Raw genomic sequence first — 18,584 nt, 5'->3', positions numbered from 1 at the left:
CAAGACACCTAAACATCCTTAACTCTGCCCACCATAAAGACATCCTTCTTTGCTGAAGGTAGATTTCCAGGACTGGGGGAAGGGGCAGAGAATGACCCCTGTTCTCTTGCATCCCGCACGACTGTGTTAAAGTCAAATGACTGAAGTTATTAACACCATGCTTGTCCTGAGCACTAAGCCAGAGGGAGGGGAATTCAGTAAAGTCGGTTTCATCTGTCACCTATTTCTCTTTTTTCACCACACAGTAGCAAAAAAGTTCGCTGCTGGAACCAGCGAGCGCCCCTCTTTTTCAGGGGTCAGAAATGTGTGTGACCAAGCTTTGTCCACTTTCCTTCCCCTCTTGTAGCCGAAGTCTTCCCCTTGGTCCCAGATCGAAAGGGAAGCAGATCTGACCTCTTCTGGGAGGACTCTGGGGGCTGGGGAGGCAAAAAATAAAATAAAATAAATAAAAATTCAGGCTTCTAGCGGCCACCCACTTGCAGCCTCCCCTGGGAGCTGGAAGCAGCAACCCTCACTGCGTAATTCGCCACCGCGGCGGCCGGGAAGCCCCTGCGCCCCAGACGCCGACTCCTCCCGCAGACTCGGCTCCGCTCACCCCCACCCTTTGCCCGGCCCCGCTGCTCCGGCCACGCCCAGCGCTTGATGGACGTCCGGAGCGAGGCAGAGCGGCCAATGGGCGGCGGAAGCCCGGGGCGCGGAGGGGGGCGGGCTTAGAACGCTCCCCGGGAGGGAAGCCAGGGCGCGCGCGAGAGTGGTCGCTGCGCGCGCGGGCGTGTCTCGCGTGCCCGGCCGGGGGCCCTTCCGCTGCTGGTGTCGCGCGCGCAGGTAAGGAGCGGCGGCCCCCGGCCCTCTCCCGGCTCGTGGCGCCGGGTGTCCTTGCACGAGGCCGGATTCTGCGGCGGGGGCTGGCTGAGGTTTGCCGACGCCTTCTCTCCGCCCGCAGCAGCCCCAGCGGGAGGCAGGAGCGGGGAAAGGCGTTGGCGGGCCCCCTTTGTTTAGCAGAAGGCTTGGCCGCGCCGCTGAGCGGAAGGGAGTCTGAAGGAAGCTAGGGCAAGCTGGGTGCGAGTCAGTGGAGCAGCGCGTTCGCTGGATCAAGCAGAGAAGTGAACAAGACGGCTCCAGGCCGAGGGGGGGCTGCGGGAAGGGCGGCAGCACGTCCCTCGGCCCGCGCCGCTTTCCGCAGAGACGACCCCCCCCCCCCCTTTTGGATGCAAAAATCTGTGGAAATGTGTCAGAAAGTCCACTCCCCTTTTGTGCAGGAGTTTGTTGTGGCATTACGGCCTCAAAGTGTGATCTCGCATCACATTAGGCTTGGCCATCCTGGACGGGAGCGCCCTAGGGAAACCTCAAGGTGGTGTTGGGGAATTAAGTAAGGTGCACTCGGCACCCCGGCACTGAACTCAGTTCAACTCAGGAAGCGAGGAAAGGACGGGTCTCCTCGATTCGGGGACTGTTGGGGACCAGTTCACCTCTACAGCTTTTGTGGCATGTAGGGAATCACTGGTGCCTTGCTCCCCACATGTTACCACACATCCCAGAATGTCCCCTGAGCCAATCCTGTAGCTCAGAGAGAGGCTCCCAGGACAGGTGTTATTTATGGGAGGGGTTAACTTCTTCACGACCCCTTTGCATTGGCAAAGGAGGTGTAAAAGGGCTAAATGAATTGTGCTTTCAGTAGTGAACCAGTTCCCTAGCATCATGTGCTCAGAGTGCCATGTTTTGAAAGAGATCCATGGCTGTGATCCTGATCTCTTGTGGACAAGAGATCCCACAAAAGATGGGGTGGAAACCGCCCAAAGCCACAGACAAATTCCGCAAAAAGAACAGGAGGACTTGTGGCACCTTAGAGACTAACAAATTTATTTGAGCATAAGCTTTCGTGAGCTATACAGCTTACTTCATCAGATGCATGTAGTGGAAAATACAGTGGGGAGATTTTATATACACAGAGAACATGAAACAATGGGTGTTACCATACAGACTGTAAAAAGAGTGATTTGGTAAGCTGTTACCAGCAGGTTTCAGAGTAACAGCCATGTTAGTCTGTATTTGCAAAAAGAAAAGGAGTACTTGTGGCACCTTAGAGACTAACCAATTAATTTGAGCATGAGCTTTCGTGAGCTACAGCTCACTTCATCGGATGCATACTGTGGAAAATACAGATGTTCCACAGTATGCATCCGATGAAGTGAGCTGTAGCTCACGAAAGCTTATGCTCAAATTAATTGGTTAGTCTCTAAGGTGCCACAAGTACTCCTTTTCTTGTTACAAGCAGGAGAGCGGGGCTGGGGGGGGGGGAACCTTTTGTAGTGATAATCAAGGTGGGCCATTTCCAGCAGTTGACAAGAATGGGGGGGGGGGGGATAAACAAGGGGAAATGGTTTTACTTTGTGTAATGACACATGCACTCCCAGTCTTTATTCAAGCCTAAGTTAATTGTATCCAGTTTGCAAATTAATTCCAATTCAGCAGTCTCCTGTTGGAGTCCGTTTTTGAAGTTTTTTTGTTGAAGAATTGCCACTTATAGGTCTGTAATCGAGTGACCAGAGAGATTGAAGTGTTCTCCGACTGGTTTTTGAATGTTATAATTCTTGATGTCTGATTTGTGTCCATTTATTCTTTTACATAGAGACTGTCTAGTTTGGCCAATGTACATGGCAGAGGGGAAGGCATACATCACATTGATAGATGTGCAGGTGAATGAGCCTCTGATCATGCAGACTCATATTTTACTCATAGAAGGACTGTCAAGGAAAATGGAGGAGACATGAAAGACAGTGTATGAGGTCCAGTCAGCAGTCCGTGTGCTCTGGGGTGGCTGGCATGGTTTAATAGTCCCTCTGTCTCCGTCAGCCCCTGCCAGCAATAGCTTGGGCCACTCAGTGATCTCTCCATCCTCACCTCTTTCAGGGTAACAAAAAAGTCCAAACAAAACCTAAATCTAACGAACTTATACCAGGCTTTCTGCATCAATCTGGGCTCAGTAGTCCTTGCTCCTTTACTCTCAAAGCTTACAGAGAGGTCTCCTGTTGGCATAATAAAATCACCCCCACGAGCAGCAGAAGCTCTGTCTCCGCCAACATAGCGCTGGGTACGCTAGATCTTATGTCAGTGTAACATCTCTGGGTGGGGTGGAATATTCACATCCTTGGGTTCTGCCAACACAAGCAGTAGTGTAGACCTATCCTAAGAAGCAGCATTAGGGCAATGTAATCATGCTGCATGCTCCTTGTCTGTTTCCTGAATGGTAGGACTGAGGCTGTGGCTACACTAGAGAGTTTACAGCTGCTCTAATTACTTAATTACTCCAGCCCCCCTGTTAGAGGGCTTGCCCTCCACCCTCCCACTTCCCTAGTTCTTCTCACGCAAGCAGCAAAAGACCAGAATCCAAAGTGCAGACAATGGAATGTTTATTGGGGTTAATTTCCAGCAAGCATGATTCCAATTTTCCCACCCACTTCCTGTTTGACCCCGGTTTATATAGTAATGTTCTCAGCTATACATTAACCAATCATTTTACTGAAATTTAACTAACCAATCCTAACATACTGTAACATAATTCTCTAACCAATTATATCCCACTACCCTGATTAACTTACATTTAGGTAAATTAATTATACACCAGACAGAAAAATTAGAGAAACAGACAGATTAACAGTAGAAGAGTGTGGGCCATAAAGATAAAACAATACAGAAATGAGGGTTTCACAACCATTGATAGGTGATTTCTTGCCAGACAGGATGCCATCAAACTACGTTTTCTTTAATCATCTTAAGATCTGTTTCTTTATCTGGTAGTGATGGGCACTATCAGGACAGGATCGTCTTCCTAACAGCCACATGCCACCTTATTTCCATGTGACTGGTTTGGAATGTGAGGATGTGACCGGTCGCTTCCCAGCTTATGGCTGCCCCTGCTACTTAGCCAAAGGCCTTAGCCTAAGAACAAGGCATCAGAGTATCCTAGTGAGAGAAGGCCCATATACAGGCAGACTGTGATTTTGAGTCTTTGTTTTATACCTCTATAACCAGCTAAATGATAAAAATACACCTAAATTCTTAAAATACAGGCCTTTACAGGCAGACCCCCCCCGTCCCCCCCTGCATGCGAGTGGTGGTAGCTATGTTGGTGGGAGAAGCTCTGCCATGGACATAGCACTGTCCACACCTGCACTTATGTCATCATAAATTATGAGGGTAGCTCATTCACACCCTCGATGGACATAATTTATGTCAACTTAAACTGTAGTGTGTACACAGCCACAGTGGGATTTGAGAAAAGCAAGTAGCTTTGGCTCATCAGTAGTCATGATCAAAGGGGTTGCTTAGTAACAGGAAATGGAGTTTCAGCTTTCTGCAGGATTTCAGCCAAGAGCTTACCCCTATCAGTTTCACCCTGCTCAAAGCGCTGTAGTCTCTGTGAAGAAGATGTCAGATGCTAAACATTTGTCACGTGCCCTTTTTAAATCAGAGCAAACCTCAAATGACGTCCGTCCCCCGTCCTGCCCCCCCCATTGCTATAGAAAAATCAAGCGGTGCACATGCTACAATAAACATTTAAAAGTTATACTCTAGCCCAGAAGACAGAATTTTTGTAACCCATTCTTACCCCTGATAAATACAAAACCTGGTGCAGCCTTCGTATTGCTGTGCCACGTTAGGGCCAGAGGTAGAATTCCTGTTGCAAACCGGGGTCGTGTGGTCTAGGGTTTCTCAGATACAGCCCCCCTGCCCTCTCAGTACAGTGCTGATTTTAATAATCAAGGTGTTCTAAAATGCATGTGTATAGCAGTAGTGCCACGAAAACTGGTATTTCACAGCAGGGGCTGGAGTAGGCTTTGGGGGACAGTGGGAGAGCACCCACTGAGATGAATGGGCCATTCCACACCTCTCAGAGCTTCTGGGTCATGTGTTCTCATTCACGGGGCTGCGGAGCACCATTTAAAATGGGGGTCTTTGATTGGCCCCTCTGCCTGATCCTCTTCTCTTCTCATTTCCCTGGCCCATGAGCCCCTTCGCCCACCCCCTCCAAATCTGAGTGACTGGTGTTGCAACGTGGCTCATGGAATCTCAGCACCACTGAGGTTTGGTGCGGCCCAGAAGTGGTTGGGATGTGGCCCAGGCGGCCCTTCTGGCTCCGTGGCTTGTAGATTCATCTGAGAATATCCCATGGAGCCGAACGGTCCACCTTGCACCTCTGAAATCCACTTGCCTCCACTGCAGAGGGTTGTGCCGCGCCCCTTCCCTTGAGGCTAGCCCCCGAAGTCTATGACTCTCCTCCACTTGCCCTTGCTGCCTCCAGCCGGTAGATGTGCTCCTCCCAGCCCAACGGTTACCACCTTCCTATCTCCCTGCGGCCTCTCCAGCCCTACTCGGGGTACCGAGAAGGACAGAGCTGATAGATGAGTGGCAGTGACGTGTTCCCAGGAAGTCTGGTGCCAACGCCCTCCCTCAGCATGGGTGTCCCTTGTCATATCCCCCTTACTACCACCACTTCCACGAAAAACAAAGGGAATTCACTATCCTTGTCTAGCACTGCCTTGTACTCTTCCCGAATGCCAAGTGCATCCCTACTAAATAATAAAGATTTGTATTCCCTTGGACTGACCAATCGGATTTTTGCTGCTGAACTGCCAGATGCTGCTTGTGGATTCTGAAGAATAGCTCTCTATCAGTTTCTCTTGCACCAACAGAAGTTGGTCCAATAAAAGGTATTACCACACCCACCTTGTCTCTCCAGGATCAGACAAAATGGCACAAGATTTCTCCCGGAACACAAAAGTGTTCTCATGATAGACTGAAATGAAAGGAAGTGAACAACGCTGCATTCACAAGCATGAAGCCCAATGTCTTCAGAAAGTGATACCCTGATACAATGTGTTGCCTTGGCTAGTGAAGGTCATGTACTGCTTTTCAAGGTCTTCAACACCAGATCAGTGTGTTGTGGGCATTCCTGGCACCTCTACAACAAACAGGCAGGAAAAACCCTTAAAAAACGAGAATAACCCACAAACCAATTAATATTCTTCCAGGTCTACATCATAAGGAAACTAAAAAGAGCACCAACTGTCTTGATTCCTGCCCCCCTCCCCCCCTTTGCAGATCACTTTTAATCAATCGCTACATGTGCCCAATACCTCAGTTTTATATCTGCTCTGACCACCGGATCATTGTCTAAGTACTGGAGAGGTAGCTAGTGCTCTTATGGGGATAATAAATCCCCAACTGAGCACTAGGGCTGGAGCAGACCTATCGCAAACATATGTTTGCTGCTGACAGTTCTAAAGGAAGCTGGGGCAAGGAACTGGCTGAAGCCAGTTCAGAGCAGAAGGTGCTGATGTGACAAATCCGGTTTGTGACAGCAGTTGCAGGGAGAGTGGGCCAAATTCTGCTTTTGGTGACATTGGTGTAAATCAACCCCATGGATGGTAGTGGAATTACCTTGTATTTACACTTTTACCTGAGAGCAGACTTCGGCCCAGTATTTTTGCCAGCCAATGGGAGCTGTGGGAAGCGGTGGCCAGCACGTCCCTGCGGCCCGCCGCTTCCCACAGCTCCCATTGGCCAGGAACGGCGAACCGCGGCCACTGGGAGCTGCGGGGGGGCGTGCCTGCAGATGGTCAACGTCCACAAAATGTCTCACGGCCCGCAATCAAATTACCCTGATGGGCTGCGTGCGGCCCATGGGTTGCCCACCATTGGTTTAATGGCCATTAATTCAAATTTGGAACACTGGGAGTAGAGAGGCAGCAAGGAAAAGGACCTTCTTTCCATTGCTTGGAACAGACAGACCCTGTTTTAGCCAATACAGGTGAGCCCAGCAAATTGCAAGGATCTATCCAGTTATTTCTGTGGCCTTCATCACCATGGTATCTGAGCACCTCACAAATATTAATGGATTTTATCCTTCCAGCACGTCAGGAAAGGAAGGTATTATGCCTGCTTTACAGATAAGGGACAAGGTAGACTAAGTGACTTGCCTATGCTCAGCTGGGATTGGAACCCAAGTCCCTCCCAATCCGGCGTGCTATCCACTATCTCATTCATCCGCTTTATCTGTATCAGTTTTCTCTGTCATAAACTCCATCCAGTTTCATCTCTTGGTTTCACTGAGGAACATGCTTTGATTCTCTTTCTCAGGAAACTGCAAGTGTTTGCTGTGTAGAATACCACATCACTTCACAGCCCAAGCGATAACTCTTTTATTTATACTGTTTAGGAGGTTCTAGTAGTATACAGTTTGAGGGCCAACATTCCTACTGTAGCAAGAGTTGCATAGAAAACCTAGTGCTGCAATGCGTAATATATCAACATACTGAACTGACTGAAATCCCTTACTTAAAATCGAATAATTTGTAAACTCTCAAGGCAGCCACAATATTAAGTCTGAAACAAATCTAATCCTAATTGTAAAAATAATGGCTTTATAATGCCATTTTCCTGTTCTTAAAAATGTGTCTCTTGCTGTGTGAAAGCCCAATATGAACAATTGATCATACAGTGAATCTGACTAGATGCGAAATGCTGTTAGATCAGGGATTGGCAACCTTTGGCATGTGGCCCGTCAGAGAAAGACCGTGGCGGGCCAGGCAGTTTGTTTGCCTGCAGCGTCTGCCGGTTCGGCCGATCGCAGCTCCCACCGGCCGCGTTTTGCCGCTCCAGGCCAATGGGGGCTGCGAGAAGCAGTGCAAGCCGAGGGATGTGCTGGCCGCATTTCCCGCAGCCCCCATTGGCCTGGGACGGCAAACCACAGCCATTGGGGGCTGTGATGGGCTGAACCTGTGAACGCCACATGTAAACAAACTGGCCTGGCCCTCCAGTGGCTTTCCCTGTTGGGCTGCGTGCCAAAGGTTGCCGATCCCTGTGTTAGATACAAAGTTTTAATAGAAAAAGTTTTCATTTTTCATAGGATTTTTTTCAATAAAAATGTTCTGAGTAGCTCCAATTATTATTATTATGAGACTGTAAGCTCTTTTTGGTAGGGATCATCTGTTTTTTCTGTGTTTGTGCAGTGCCTTGCACAGTGGGCCAACCTGCAATATAAAAGTTAACTAATAACAACTGCTGTGTGTTGGATTTTTTTGCTTAATTGATCTTCTCGCTCCTAGGTGCGAAGCAAAGATGGGGTTTGCTGAGGACAAGGTTTATGCCTACATTAGGGAAAACATGCACGACTTCCATCGCATCCGGGTGCGCCAGCTGATTCACCATCTGCCGTGTCTCTCTGATGCAGACAGGGTAATTCTTTATTTATTCTTTACCTCTGTTTTCTTCTTTGAACCTGCCATGCTAGTTCAGGCACACATGTGTGGGAACGGGGTTGGGGTGACAGTAGATATCATCCCTCCACAACTCTAACCTCCTGTCTCGCGGAACCAGCAACTTCGCCCCAAACTGGAAAATGCTCAACGTGCTAGATCAATGCTTAAAACAACAATGTACAAATCGCTGGGAAGAACAAATAGAAAACAACAAGCTAGACTGCTCTAGATTCCTGGCCAGAACTATCATGCTAGTGTGGTGGCCGACCGGCTGGGGATCTAACCTGTGACCTCCAAAGCTAGAAGCTTGAACTGCCACAGCTTGAGCTAAAGCATCGAGTCTCCCAAGTAACTAGGCTCACATCCTCTATGGTGCAGGCACAGAGAGGGGGACACATAATGCATGCTGACCAGTGGGTACACTGCCAGATCCCTCATCACAGGGCGATGTGCAAAACTAAGGCAGTCTCTTGTCAGATACAGAATTGGATGGTGGCTGCAAACTAGAGGTGGATACTGGGAGGCATAAAGCCCAGTCCAAACCCAGAAGGAGTAGCCATGCAGCCAGTGGGACACAGTGATGCCAGAATTGTAACTAGGAGGGAGCACAAATCAGAGAGATCCTTACAGTCTCAGAGATATATAAATATTGAAAAGTGATGAGGGAAAACTAACCAACTGGTGGAGGGGGTGGGGATGGGAGACACAGAGCTGGCGTCATGTTACCCAGCAATCTGTCCCTGGAGCAGCCATGGACACTCATGTCATATCCAGTCCCAACCCCAGCATGAAATGCCCGTCCTGGGCAGGACACCTGAGAAGTCTGTCTTGTTTTTAAGGAGTCTGTCTCTCTCTCTCTCTCTCTCTCTCTCTCTGTGGATTGTGCTGCCAGTAAAGGAGAATTCTTGGTTTGAGCTCTGTGTGTGGTAAGAAAGAGGGAGAAAACCACCACGTGTGGGAGTGTTTTGCGGCAGCTGTATCTATAGCTGCTGCTGCTCACGAAGTCTCTACCTAGTTAGAGCAGGGAGCTGCTTTCTGCAGCCTGGGCTCTCTGTCTGCATCTCAGGGACAGACTCTTCCTGCAACATAGTTGCAGGTAACCAACCAGTGTGCCCTGCCAGCTAAGAACAGCCCAGGTAATTAGGAAACCTAGGAATTGCCAGATTGGATCCGGTGCCTCTGGTCCCGTGTCTTGTCTCTGACAGTGAGCAGCACCAGGTATTTCTGAGGAAGATGCAAGAACTCTGCAGTGGGCAGAGGTGGGGTAGTCTGTCCCCGCAGAAAGATGATCTCGTGATCCCTAATAGTGATCAGCTTAAACCGTGAAGTATGAGGGTTAATATAGTTGTTAGGCCTGTGGCCACTGCAGCTCATGGAGACTGTATGGTCTTTGGCGTACATGGCTGTGTTCTGACTAGCAGGCGGGCTGCTGATCCCTTACTGATCCCTCCCCCCTCCCCCCCCCCAAAAAAAAACCTTGAAAGGTAAAGGGAGAGCCGTACAGCAGGGTTTGAAAAATAGTGCCCCTTCCTGCCCCCCCTCCTTACTCTGTTCCCTCCTCCCTCCCTAACCGAACCTCTACTCCCGCTGCTCTCCAGCCTTGGCTTGCTCCTGGCTTTCGCCTGCTCCCCTGTCCAGAGCTCCCGCTGGCTGCAGTCCTCACAATGGGGAGGTGGAATGTAGGGTACAACATGGAGGGTGCTCAAGGTTCTGTGAGCTGTAACTGCTTCCAGCCCTCCTGCTCTGTCATCCCTCCTGACCTGCGGCACCCCTGCTTGTCCTGGCTCTACGCAGACCCAGTAACATGTTACCATCCTGCCTTGCAATTCCCCTTGCTGCTCCAGCACGGGGCCACCTCCTAGTACACAACACAGAACTCTGCCAAACTGCGCCGTGGCTCCTGGAGCTTCCTCTCGCCCTGAGCAATCCTGCCAGCTGACTCCTGGCTAAATGCCTCGGCCTGAGCAGGACCCCAGGTGCTGAGCGGCCGAGCGCTTTGTCTGACTCCTTCTGAGACTGATGAAACGCCCCGTAGCCAGCCCCTTTCTCAGCGTTCTCTCCCTGCTGATTTTTAGGAAGAGATCGAAGCCCACGACGACAGGAAAGGGAACGAGCACGCCGTGTGGGAGCTCTTCTTCTACCTGAAATGCAGGAATGGCTGGGTGAAGGAGCTCATTGAGGCGCTCAGGAAGAACAGGCACCATGATCTCGCAGACAGGGTTCAGTGCAAGTACGATGCTCACCAAGTCCGTAAGTTTCCTTGCAGCACCTGTCCCTTAATACATGCTGCGCTCTCTTAACTGCCTGGCCCTGGGACTCTCTCTAGCATCACCACAGTATCTCAACGCCTTGCAGTCTTGACTGTGAGGTAGGGCAGGGCTGTTATCCCACAGGTACAGGGGGGCCAAGTTGTGAGAGAGGCCTAAAGCTGCCAGTAGACACCTTGTGGGATTTGCGAAAGCACCAAAGCAGGTTTCAGCACCAAACTCCCATTGAAATTGAATAAACACCTCTGAGGATCTGGCGCTAAGTGACTTGCCCAAGTCACATTGGCAGTCCGTGGCCGAGCTGGGATTTGAACTCTGGTCTCCCAAGGCCCAGGCTAGTGCTGGGAATGGGCGACAGGGTCGGATCACTTAATGATTACCTGCTTTGGTCATTCCCTCTGAAGCACGTGGCAAAGGCCACTGTTGGAAGACAGGATACTGGGCTAGATGGACCTTTGGTCTGACCCAGTGTGGCCATTCTTATGTTCTAACCACTGGTCAATCCTTCCTCTGTTTCTTTCCCATTTCCTGGAAGTCTCTTTGGGGCTATCACTGCTGTGATTAGGAGGGTGTAAGTTTTTTAAATATACAACTCCAATCAATTGTAGAGACCAGCACCAGTAGCAAAGTCTGACTCCTACATCCCTCCTGCCCGCAGGGTTAATAAATTAACCCCAGCCTTTCACCCGCTTACCCCTCTCCCGACCCACCTCCTTCTTGAAAGCTTGGTGATGCATCTGCTCTGGAAGTCAGCAGGTCCTGGCTACACTAGCAGGTTCCAAACCTTGGAGGCTTCTCCTCAGAAACAGCACCTGCCCCTTCCCCTTGTTAAAACCTACAGGCTGCTGGCTCCAGCTGCTCAGCTGATCTCCTCTGCAGTGGCACGGCCCAAGGAAAGAGGTGGAAGTTGGCACCCCAAATCACTGAGGTTGAATCCCACGTGTAGAATTGCAGGGCACAAGGGTAAGGTGGCTACTGGACCTTCGTGCTGGGCCATAGCTGGAGTTTCTGAATGGCCTGAAGCTGCAGCCCCATGTTGTCTGCTTTGCAGTAATTCAGACTCCAGGTGACAGACCTGGAAAACTGTAGCGAGGTCTGGCCCCCCTTCAAGCGGGTTGTGATCTTTCCTTCCAACTGCCTGGGACCACTAGAGAGCCAATGAGACCCATCCCCAGCTTGCAGACCTGGTGTCACAAACAGCCAGCAAAGTCACTCAGTGCAGGGAGCAGCAACAAACCTCACCCGGTCTTGTGACTGCCTCTGCCAACCTACGAGCGCTTGCTCATGGGCTAACTCTTAGCCTTGCAGGTCTTGTCCAAGCCTCCATCTCTGCTAGGCACAGGGTAAAGGGCACTGCCACGCACTAGTGGGTTGGGTAAGATGGGGAGAGAACCCTGAGCATCATCCACATAGAAGATATGGACTGTGGGCTCTTCACTCACTAGCTAGTCCATGTTGAATGAGTGGCGTGGTAGAATGGGACCTTGTGAAGGCAAAGGGGTCCAGCACAGGATCCTGTCTGTCCTGGCGTGCTTGGCTTTGGTGCTCAAGCTAACAGTCCCTTCCAGGGACAAATGGGAGAAGTCTGGTGGCGGTAAGGTCACCTCCTGGAATCCTCCTGTGCGTGCCGCAGCCTGGCTTTGAGCTTCAGGGGACGCTGCAAGCTCCTCTCCTCATCTGCTCACCTGGAGCAGCACCTGGCTGATCAGCAAGTGGGGGAGGCTGACTTGGGAGAGTTGAGCTGGAGATCGATAGTTCTTGGTTTCTCTGTGGGTGATCTGTGCCTGGCAGGATGCCCTACCCTGCTTATAGATTGTATTTGTACTCGTATATTTTTGTAATGAGCCGAGGCTTAGTGTGCCAGACACACACAAATGCTCCGTAGCCTAGGTGAGATGAGGTGGGTCTCAGCCCAGTTGCTAGGGGACGTGTCCATTTCAATGGAAGTGCTGTCACAGTGACAACAACTGTTCATTGACTGTCTCATCTGAGAGCTGGGAGGTTGAACGAGCCATGGAGAGCAAGAACTCCTCACTCCCTCATAGAGGACGCACCTCTGAGTGAAGGTACATTTGTTGTCGGTGCCTGGTTTCCCTCTGACTAGACAGAATGCTTCCCTTCTAGGGCCACGCCAGTGCTAAAGTCAGCCCCTGCCGGTACTCCCCATCTCCCATATTACCCGTCACTTCAAATATTCTGTGCTCTCTCTTCCTGCAGGTCCTCGGAACAAAGCACCACTTCCTGCTGTGAATAACTCTCTGTCCAGCTGCAAGTTGGTTTGCTCTCAGATGCCTCCACCGACAGTTAATCCTCATCCTCAGCGCGCTGGCCCCACCTTTGAGAACAATCCCCACACGCCTTCATTGCCTAGGCAGCCAGCAAGTCTCCCAGAGCCTAACACACCCCTGCCTCTCCAGACGAATCCGTCTGGAGTGGAAAGCTACCAAGACCTGGGGGAATACAATACTCCTGTGCAAGAAATGGAGCCGTTAGCAAAGCAAAAGGTTTGTTGGTCTCTGAGAGTGTCCTGTGGCGTCATATCTCTTGGGTTTGGTTGACAAGAACCTGACTCTTAAAACTGGGCCGAGTTCCTGCCTGTGTCCCAGCCCCCTGTGCTGTTCTGACCGCTCGAAGAGGCTAGAAGTCAGCCAGATCCCTGGCTCCTGCACTGCTCCCATTCCATCCAGAGCAGATGCCCTGTAGCCACTCCAGCCTGGTGCACATGATCCAGAGATTCAGGGTGTTACAGCCAGCTGCCCAATACCCACCTTTGCCATGGGTTTGATAGATTGGGGGCCAGAAGGTGGTCTGGACCCTTCTCTCTCTCTCCAGCTGGTGCTGCCATCGCTCCTGCCACAGAGAAGTGGCTGCAGCATGTGCCGGGTACCCTGTCAATCACGTTCTCTCTCCGGAGGTAGCTGTTCCATTCTACGTGCCCCGGCACACGGCGATTCCTTCTGGTTCAAAGGCGATCTCGGTGCTAGGGAAGTGCTGGATTGTCACCCCCTAATTCCCGCAGGCCCCAAGGCAGGGGAGAACCCAGAGTGACTGCCTCCAAGGCGAGGAGGAAAGCTAGTCTCCATGTCCATTCAGTCCTTGCTTCTCTTCAGAGTTCAGTGACGAGGGTAAACCACCACCTCCAAGGGGCTCTGCCTGTTGACCAGGGCTTAGGTGTAGAGGCAGCACTGTGGAGAGAGGAGTTTGGACACCAGGGCTCTGTCTCCTTCCGAACACTTGGGTCAAAACAAGGCCTGGGGGTGGGTCTGTCCAGCGCCTCGAGGGAGCCTCCATCCCAATTTGGGCCTAAAGAATAATTCTCTTATGGTCTAAACACATCTCGTTTTTTCTTCCAGGTTGCAGAAGATGCCCTGACCCCATGGAGAGAAGCTCCGAGTCCCCAACCCACTGGAAACGCAGCACTAGCTGATCTCAGGGCATCACAGGAAGGCAGTAACCATGGAGATGGTCTGTCCTCAGCAGCAGTCCAATTACCTCCTGGATCACCAGCGGGACACCTGCTGGGTTCTGGGGGTGTGCCCAGAGGAGAGGTGGAAGTGGCTCAGCCAGGCAGACCAGTATTTGACCCAAGCGGACAGGGGCAGGACTGGGCTGGCCGCCAGCAGCATCCGGTCTGCGTGAACGGTGGGTATTTTGGGAACATGAATCACCTGAACATTGGGAACAGCAGAAAGGCATCCATGCCTGGAGAGCCTGTTCGGAGAGGTGAGCCGGCCGCCGCTCCTAGCCCAGAGGATTTCAAGAATCAGCCAGAAGAGGTTTACTATTCTTCTTTTGAGCGCTCTCCCCTGGCTGCCAGTGCCAACAGAGCTGTCCCCAGACATGGGCAGGAGGCTGGAGATTCGCTCCGGGAACAGAAGATTCAGGCTTTGCAGGGTTATGAGAATGGGAACCTGACGAGCAGCATGGTGGATGTTCATAACCCTGTCCTCCTGCAGACCCAGTTTGATGCAGAGCAGAAACGTGCCCAGGGGCAGAGAGAAGACCATGGTGGAGAGAGGGATGCGTTTCCTCTACACCAAATCAGAGATTCCGCACAAAGCACACACAGTTATGGCGAGTTGGGAGCCATCAAAGGAAGGACTGACTCTAGCCCTGCAATCGGATCAGCGCCCGCCTCTCAGACGACGAGCACCATCCCCACAAACCTCAGCGAGGGTGCGACTGCTCATGATTTGGGAGCATTAGATCTCGGCACAACACGCTTGGCCAGCTCCTCTGAAAAACTGGCTTCAGGCCCCTCTGCTGGACCTTCCCAGGGGATCCCTGAGCAGAACTCAGGTAGCAGCATCAATTCCCACTGGGGTGGGTGGTCGGGCGAGTGCCTAGCAGATACCCCGGGCGTTGCCAGTGTACCAGCAAACAGCAGGAGTAAGAGCTTTCCCCGTCAGTATTCACACAGGGCCATTTTAGTCTGCTCCTGGTGCAAAGGGGGCAGCATCTTCATCACCGGGGATGAGTTAGGGACATTGAAACCTGTGATCAAAATTGCACTGGCTTCCAGCTGCAGTGGGAATTGCAGTGTCTGCATAGCATCCACTGGCTTCTCCTACCCCCAAGCAGAATTTGTGGTGTGGGGGAGGTACACTTAGAGGTGCACCTGACTCAGTGCAAGGCTGTTCTTGGTATTGTGCCACTCCACTCCATGTGGAACTGGCTGGTCCACTCGCTGGCTAAGCGCAGCCAAAGCTGGATTCGTCGCAGCTCATCAATGCTGGGCTGGGCCAAGGCTGTGCCAGGCTTGGGGAAGGAGGCAGCACCACGTACCACATGTGTTTTGAAGCCCCCAGCCACTTCTGGTTTCCCAGCGACATGGGGCAGATGGGACCTGGAGTGAGTGTGACAGGGAGGAATGGGGCTGACCACCTTGCTAGTCTTGGAGTTTCCTGTTCCCCCACCCAGAAGGCTAAATCCAGACTTTGCCCGTGTCAAGAGAGGGCCCCTCCCATGGTGTCTCTGAATTCACAGCTCTCCTTGCTCCGGTGCCTGGGTTCCAGGCAAAAGTAACTTGTTAGTACAATTTCCCTATAGGAAACAGATATACACCCAGAAGTGAGGGACAGTCTCTTGGCCTAGTTATGCACCTGAGACTTGGGCCCCGTTTGTCAGCAGGTTTGCCAACCTGCGCTGCCTTCAATCAGGTTTGCCAGGGGAAAAACCGGCCAAATGTGGTGACATGCCACGTGGGACCAAGCCAAACTTGGCTATCTTGGGCTGAGTTTCGATTTGGGTTTGGACTTGGACTAGAGGGGGGTGTCAACCTCCCATGAACCAAAACTAGAAAATGGCTTCCCATGAACCCGTGCAAAGTGGAGATGTTGGTTGTAACCAGATAGTGAATGTGACTGTTGCTGTCTATGCTAGCCCAGCTGACTTCTTTACAAAGACTTTCCCCAGCAGTAGGTCCAGGTTGTAGAGTTGTGTTACGGATCAGAGCGCTGTGAGAGACAGAACCAAGAGAGAACCCCACAGCACTCTGGTCAATCCACCTGCTCCCTGTGGCCCAGGCCGAGGGCCAAACACCTTGCTCAGAGCTTGAAGGTACTAGAGAGATGAATTTGGGAGCCAGTGAGCTTAGCTACTTCGTCAACATGGGAGGTAGAAAAGAGAGCTATAAGCTGGAGCCCTTACTACCTTTCAGTGGGGGCGAGACGGATGGGGTGTGAAGGGTAGGGCTTCGCATGGTGCTGGCAGCAGACAGATGTTTCTGAGGATGCTGTGTAGCATTCTCAGTTACCTGTCTACCTGGAATTGACCAAACCTCTTAGCTCAGATTACAGTACAATAGAGGTTACTAAATGCCTGACCTGAGTCCGTTCCTTAGTGCCTCTCATTAGACCAGCGGTTCTCAAACTGTGGGTTGCAACCCCAATTTTAATGGGGTCACCAGGGCTGACTTAGACTTGCTGGGGCCCGGGGCCAAAGCCTAAGCCTGAGGGCTTTGACTTTTCTCCCCAGGCTGGCAGGGATTGGGCGGGCTTAGGCTTTGGTCCCCTCTCCTGGGGTCCTGTAGTAATTTTTGTTGTCAGAAGGGGGTCACGGTGCAATGAAGTTTGAGAACCCCCGCGTTAGACCCATCACCCTGTGCCCCACAATCACACTCCTGTTCTCTTTCATGGGCCTGCTCCAAAGCTCTCTGAAGTCATTGGGGGTATCTTTCCATTGACATCAGAGCCCTTTGGCTCAGACCCCTGTTGCACACATTGTTTGTTAACAATGCGCTTCATGTTTGGCAGGCCTAATGCAGAATGACCTCCTCCCCTCCCTTTTTGTTTGGAGCAGGTATAAAATTTTTCCCCCTGTACCAAGAAACGTGACTTCATAAAGAGGCACCAGATAAGAGACTCCTTCTGGAGACCACCCCCTCCCTTGAACTGGGACTTTCCCATTGTTAAATAGTGAAATATTGTTGGGGGCGGTGGGAAGGAACTCACAACTCCTATTCATTTCATACATCCTGATTAATACACGTTGTGCCTTGTTTCCCTCCAGATCCTCAAAGCAAAGTCCAGATCCTAGCTCCTGCAGCTCACATGCTACGCCCAGCTTCAACTCCTGGACCCAGCAACGTTCTTCCAACCAATTCCCCCCTCCATCCCAGTACGATTAGCATTAAGAGTGTTCTCAAGCTCTCCAGTGCCATGCCTGCTGTGGAATTCCCTGACCCTAGTGGCTTCTCCTCTACTGCTGTGATTCCGCCTAGTTCACCTGCATTGCCCTCTGACCCGTCAGAGCCAGCGTTCAACAGCGACCTGGGTGAGCTGAAATCTCCTGTCCAAGAGTGCAAACTGCCAACGAGAGAGACAGACAGCAGCAGCACCTCCATGCCAAAGGAGAATGTAGGTTATCACATGTGTTAGATGTGTGTTCACCTTGATCCTGTTGTACACAATGACCCCAAATGGTCTTGTTTTGCCTGAGCTATGGTCTCCCGCAGAACCATAGCCTTTCAGAGAGATCCTGCCAAACAAGCTCCCTTTAGCCTGGAGCCTTTCTGCAGGTTTTTTTCTCTCCATTCTCCTTGCCCTGTCCCAGAGCCTTGTTTAAACCGAGTGAGGTTCTAATGGTAGAATCGGGCAGCACAGTCCGTAATCATGGATATGAAAGGCTTGAGTCAAAGCCCACTGAAGTCGGTGGAAAGACTTTTTCATACCCCAAAGACTGGCAAGGCCTGTTTTGTAGGTCACCTAGTCTATCCCTTGGCATAGAGGAGTAAACAAGATTGTTCCCTGTAGTGTACTGTAGTGGCTTGTACAGTCTTTTGTGTCCAAAATGATGGGGCCTCCCACACTTCCCTTGGCAGGTAGATCTCACTGTTAGGAAGCTTCCCCTTCAACAGCCTGGAATTTCATCTTCTTTAATTTCATCCCAACCCTCCTGGTTAGACCCCTGTGCATTGCACTGAATACTTCCCCTCCCACCTTGGTGGTTACAGTTTGCAAATGCTTGTTGGATCAGGTGTTGAACCTCCCTCCTGGCCTTGTCCCCAGGGCCTTATCTATGCTTGGAAGTGGCCCCGATAGCAGCCGGTGGTCTGGCTGCCATGGGGCAAGACCCTATTTGCAGACAAGGGAAGTGGAGATTTGCCCCAGCCAGGCTGTCCGTTAACTCTTCTCCCCTTTGTTTGTAAATCAGTTCCTCCAGCCTCGTGCTCATTTTAGTGGCTAGTGTCCCAGTTCCCCCCCTTGACTCCCCCCACAGTTTATCTACCCTTCTTCCACCTTTTCCTCAACTCCCCGTCCCAAAGGGTCCTCCAGAGCCCTGATAACCTCCTCTCCACACCTGCCCAGAGGCTTCCCATCCCTCCAGCCGAGGGGAGCTAGCTACGACCTGTGTTCCCTGTTAAGCTGCGTGCTTGGGCGACCGTGCAGGAGATGCCACTCCATTCAGATGCCACCCAGCTGGTTATCAGAGCATGCACAGCCAGCAGTGTGTGTTCAGGTGCCCCTCCCGCCACGTTGCTCCATCCTGCAGCTGCTCCCAGGATCCTCCTGCTGGCTGTGCAGAGTGGGGAGGAGGGTGCTGATGTCAGGGTGTC

The 18,584-nt window shown here is 51.5% G+C and overlaps 1 protein-coding gene across 1 annotated transcript in view; it reads left to right on the top strand.

Moving 5' to 3' along the window:
• Window positions 1-738: 738 nt before the first annotated feature.
• The window catches only part of MAVS (mitochondrial antiviral signaling protein), a 31,839-nt gene continuing 13,993 nt past the window's right edge, over window positions 739-18,584 (top strand). Inside the window, exons 1-6 of the mRNA XM_077816025.1 lie at window positions 739-825; window positions 8,109-8,238; window positions 10,337-10,511; window positions 12,746-13,032; window positions 13,882-14,827; window positions 17,039-17,385. Of these exons, the coding sequence (XP_077672151.1) occupies window positions 8,122-8,238; window positions 10,337-10,511; window positions 12,746-13,032; window positions 13,882-14,827; window positions 17,039-17,385 (1,872 nt within the window). The 5' untranslated portion in view covers window positions 739-825; window positions 8,109-8,121. The remainder of the gene's footprint in view (window positions 826-8,108; window positions 8,239-10,336; window positions 10,512-12,745; window positions 13,033-13,881; window positions 14,828-17,038; window positions 17,386-18,584) is intronic.

This window comes from Eretmochelys imbricata, chromosome 4 (assembly GCF_965152235.1).
Source record: "Eretmochelys imbricata isolate rEreImb1 chromosome 4, rEreImb1.hap1, whole genome shotgun sequence".
NCBI lineage: Eukaryota > Metazoa > Chordata > Testudines > Cheloniidae > Eretmochelys > Eretmochelys imbricata.
The sequence above is the reverse complement of the archived record's forward strand: the minus strand, read 5'-3'. Positions and strand labels throughout refer to the sequence as shown.